Source organism: Montipora foliosa, chromosome 6 (assembly GCF_036669935.1).
Source record: "Montipora foliosa isolate CH-2021 chromosome 6, ASM3666993v2, whole genome shotgun sequence".
Taxonomy (NCBI): Eukaryota; Metazoa; Cnidaria; class Anthozoa; order Scleractinia; family Acroporidae; genus Montipora; species Montipora foliosa.
In genome coordinates, this window is record NC_090874.1 from 7950004 (window position 1) to 7955003 (window position 5000).

Sequence of the window (5000 nt, forward strand, 5' to 3'; positions counted from 1 at the left end):
CAGTAAACTATGTTAATCCCATTACAAGTGGGATATGATCCCATTTACCAACTCTAATGCATATGACTGATACATGAAATACAAAGTGGTTGATGAGAATTTTGCAGGGCTATAAAATGATATCAACATTTTTAGTTTGGCTTGGTTCATTGAGTTTATAATTGCATCCTATAAGGAAAAACTAGTTTCTGGTTCATTTGGATGAACATCTTTAACCAGCAAGAAACCAGCAATCTCAGACAAAAATAAAAGGGACACTTCACGCTGCGTAGCAGATTACCCCTTCCCCCTATTCAATAGAGAGCTTACGAAATGAGGACGACGACGGCTACGAGGACTTCATTTAAAAATACGAGTTCGCGTTATTCATATCACTACGAAACTATTTCATGTCGTTTTGCGTTAAAAATGTGTAGTAACTGTTGAGGAATTAAACTGGTATGAGTGAGTTCGAAGCGTAGAGAGAGAACTGAAAATTCATCGTCATGTGCTAACGTCCTCCACAGAACCTTGAATTTGGTCATTTCACGTCGTCATTTAGGAGATGACGGCAAAGAAATGTACCACAATGTAAAACGCACGTGCAGAGCGTGCAGAGCAATTGTTTTTGCTCCCTGAACCTATTGTTTTGTAGCGTCGTCGTTGCCGTTGGCGTTGTCGTTTCGTAAGCTCCCTAATGTTGCAACGAGAACGGCGTTTTTCCAGGAGCCCGACAGTTTTTACGCCATCAACATTGTCACGGGGGAGGGGGGTTCAAACATGGTATGGTGTCACGATCTTTTTTGACCGGGATTGAGGTTGACCGGGATTGAGGTTGAAATACTCAAAAGTGGTTATATCTGTGATGGATGTTGTTTTTGCCATCTCCCACAACTTTTCCTCACAGAGAGGTCTGATTTTGGCTCTTCTGAGGAGTATAACCATGTCTTAGTCAACCAAAAATGGCCAACAAAAGTTTTCAATAGGAAATTCAACCTCATCGACTTGAACATGTCATAGTTGAAACCGTTAATCTTGATAGAACATTATGCAATTGACACGCTCTTGTTGATTCACTTTTTCATTAGTGCCTGCTATACTCAGTGAAGCTATTCCTGCAACTACACAAAATGTTCAGACTGAAATTCAAAACACAACCAAACTGGCGTTCACATATACAGGTAAGTTAATTAACAATTATTATTGGATGCGAGGTTGAGCATGATAGCAATTATTATCAAGGGCAAAGCGGTTTGTGTTACCTGTAGGTATAACGTAAATTCTACATAAAAGTATATAAAGTCTTTTGTCTGTACTTATGACGTAAGAGAAACAGAGCAAGCAAGAATTAGCTGAATGCTTTTATAGCCAATCAAAATCAAGCTGGTGACACCGATGTATAATTGAACTTGTTGTTGTTTTGCTCTTTATTATAGACAAATATTCCTTCAATGAACGAAATGATGTATGAAATTAATCATATACTGAACTGCGGATATGAAATCATATCATTTCGTTCATTGGTTCATTCCTCACGGGAAAATTAGAACCCACAAATGACCAGCTCCCAACGTCAGTGGCTTCATAGCTCAGTTGGTTAGAGCATTGCACCGGTATTGCGAGGTCACGGGTTCAAACCCCGTTAAGTCCTGAATTTTTCAAGCTTCTCTATGCAATTGCAAAAATTGCGTCCATAACTGCGAGGATCATAGCTTTACATGAAATATTCCTTCATCACAAGTTCTTATTTAGGGTTATTTAGTGAAGAAAAAGAATTCCAATCTTGGGTTAATTAATAAATATATTATTTAGCAATAATATTATTAAAGCTTGTAACATGTGGGTGGTTTTGATTAACCTAACACAGTGCCTTTTTTTCATCAACTCTGCTGCATAAAAAACCCAGGCTTGTCCCGTCCAATCTTGTATTTTTCTAGGGCTTCTTTACAACTTCTCAAGTTAACTGCAATAATATTTCACATAGAAGCTCATTTCTTAACCGCTTTTTAATAATATGATATGTACAGGTGTATATACATTATCTGTCATAGAATAAAGACAGCTGGAGAACAATATTCCTCGGCAATTTTGATTCTCTTGTACTCATCATGTGCATGCAACTTGGGAAATGTTCTTGCAAAAATGTTATGCACCATCGGGTGTTTGAAATTTGGCTGTTATTTTTCAAACATAAAAAATAAAGATTTCTTCGTTTAGTCACTCTGGTTTAGTTATGACTGAAATGTCCTACTTCTTCTAAAAAAAGGAAAATTAAATCATTTACGCTTCTCACTTTCACTTAGTTAATCTAGTGGCAGCCTTTAAACACATGGAATTTGTTACATTTGTCATTCACAGCCTTGATTGAAAATGCTGTCACCGACCAGAAGCCACTAGACGGTCTGTCATTAAATGGACTGAAGGAAGCTTTGATCAACACGCGACAACACGAAGCATTTTTGTCCATTCTACTGGTGAGCTTTAATTCTTTACTTTCCAATCTTAATAGTGACGTCAAGATCATGCGATTATTTGTCTATTAAATCTTGAAATATCATTGAATAGAACGATGTGATGGGCTGTGCCCAGCAAGTTGAGGGCCTGGAGTCACAATTCGCTGCAAGAATGGAAACGTTGAAGAACACAGTGCAATCCAAAACGGCTGTTCCTACTGCGCAAGTTTATGTGAGGATGCTGTAAAATGTTAAATTATAAACCGTAGTAAGAGTTACCAAAACTTCAAGAAGGAGGATCGATGGATGAGACATTAAATGAGGCAATTGAAGGAAAGCAACACTAATTTCAGAGTACACCTCCCTTTGGGGTACATAGCTTGTTTCTTGTAGGTGGAATACCACGAGGTTTTGTGTAGAACTCAAGTCGCCTCACCGGGATCGACACTCAAGGTCCCTAAATGATTGAGAAGGGAATGCTGCTTTTAATCATATGACATCTACAAACAGTTTAATTTTTGTTTAGTTTTCTCGTATGAGTACCGCAATGATAATTAAACTGTTAATTCCTTATTAAGAATACACTTGTTCTGCATCTACATCTACATGTACCAGCACTCCAAAAAGTCCCTTTGACTGAGTATGGCTATTTTTGTTTTCGTGGCCTTATACACCACATAAGCTCTTTGAGACATCACTGGAAAATTCAGGCCAGGCCACAGAGGTTTATGAACAAACCTTGTGAGAATTAAGTGGCCTACGATTTACAGTCCTTATCCGAGAAGACTTGAAAGTTTAACCATTTGTGTAATTACAAGAAAGGCAGCTCTAATGCTCCTCTGCAGTTATTTTAGGACCCTGAGTGTTGCTCCGACTGGAGTGGAACTCACAACCTCCTACACAGTAGTTCGATGCTCAATCAACTGAGCCAGCCACTTCAAAAACCAAGTGGGACTTTAAAGAACCTACACATTGTTTGCAAAGAGCATCTACATCTACATGTCCCAGCACTCGGCAAAGTCCTTTTGACTTATGGCTGTTTTTGCTTTGGTGGCCTAATTGGGAGAACATAATCCCTGGCTGCCAGTGATATGATGTACAACACAGCGCTACATGTATAAAGCAGATTTGCATGAATGTACTTTCAAAGAAAATGTTCTTTAAAATGCTTCATCTGCGACATTACTTCCCATCTGTATTATCTCATTATTTTGAAACCTCGTGACATATTTTGTTCCTCTCTTGTTTTAGCCTCAGTTCATTACACTCGCGCATTTGTGGACAGGTTTTCAGGACGAGATGGTTCTTTTGAGTGTTCTTAGCAACATTCTGGCAAGTCTGGAGCCATTTACTAAGGTAAATCTTTTGTAATAGTTAAAAAAACTGAGTTTTCATAACAGGCCATTTGGCAGGCACTGGTGCGAAACTCTACGCGAAATACTTTTTCAATTTGTCTACAGGTTCATAAAGAAGAATTTACGGAAGAAGTTCTTCAACCGTACTTGGAAGGAATAGAAATTAAGACTGATGATCAGCGGCTGGAAGAGGTATAAATATGTTCTTTATCAGTGAAAAACTGAGCCCGTGGTCTGAAGAGTGGGTCGAGGCCGCAGGTCGTAGGCAGTCCAGGCTAAAGCAACAGCGAACTTTAGCAAGTACAACGCCTTTTCTGAAATTCTTTCGCGATAATTCCAAGACAGGCGGGTCTAAAACACAGGTCAAGGTAAGACTTCCAAGAAGTTCCTGCTCAACTTGTGAACAACTAAGCCAAAAGTTCGGGAGAAGACAAAACGCGGAGCCCTACTCCATGGAGTACCCTATGGACTACCCAAATGGAGTACCCTAAAAATATTATTTCGAATGCATACTCTTGATCAGCATCTCAAATAGTGCTTACATGAAGTAATCGGCCATCACAACAATAATCGAAAGCTAACCTTTTTAAAATAGACTTAAATACTGTTGCACAATGCTGTTTAAAATGGGTGTTGAGGCTTAAGTAAGCTGCTTACACATGGATCAAGAGTATGCATTCGAAATAGTATTTTTAGGGTACTCCATTTGGGTAGTCCATAGGGTACTCCATGGAGTAGGGCTCCGCGTTTTGTCCTCTTCCCAAAAGTTCCCCCTAGATCTGAAACTATTTTTTTGGTAGGGTATTTAGGGCTAAGAGACACTTTCGTTGTAAATGTTCATTAATCAGTCACAGAGTTACATGTACACTGACCTGTGTTTTAGATCCGCCAATCCAGGACATTCGGCATGGAAAGTCTATGAACATTCCACAAATAGAATTGGAATGAACCGTATGTATTGTTTAGAGAAAATTGACAATTTATCCAGTGAAACCCCCGAAAATAATGAAACCAGTGAAACCACGAAACCAGAAGTTCATATAAAAAGTCCATACAAGGTGACAAAACCTTTTCTAGGGGCTCTTCACATGATCCCGGTTGAAGATGAAATTGGTTTCTGTTCATGTGGCGACTTCCAGCTCCGCTTTCAGCCCCGCTTTCAACCCGCTTTCCGAAAAATTTGTGACTCGACCATCCAGGCGTGAAATCTAAC

General features: G+C 39.1%; 1 protein-coding gene across 1 annotated transcript in view; it reads left to right on the top strand.

The window, feature by feature from the left end:
* Nucleotides 1-5000, top strand: part of LOC138006575 (cilia- and flagella-associated protein 206-like) — a 19107-nt gene that overhangs the window by 6003 nt on the left and 8104 nt on the right. The window contains exons 7-11 of the mRNA XM_068852991.1: nt 1068-1160; nt 2338-2453; nt 2545-2664; nt 3684-3788; nt 3893-3979. Of these exons, the coding sequence (XP_068709092.1) occupies nt 1068-1160; nt 2338-2453; nt 2545-2664; nt 3684-3788; nt 3893-3979 (521 nt within the window). The remainder of the gene's footprint in view (nt 1-1067; nt 1161-2337; nt 2454-2544; nt 2665-3683; nt 3789-3892; nt 3980-5000) is intronic.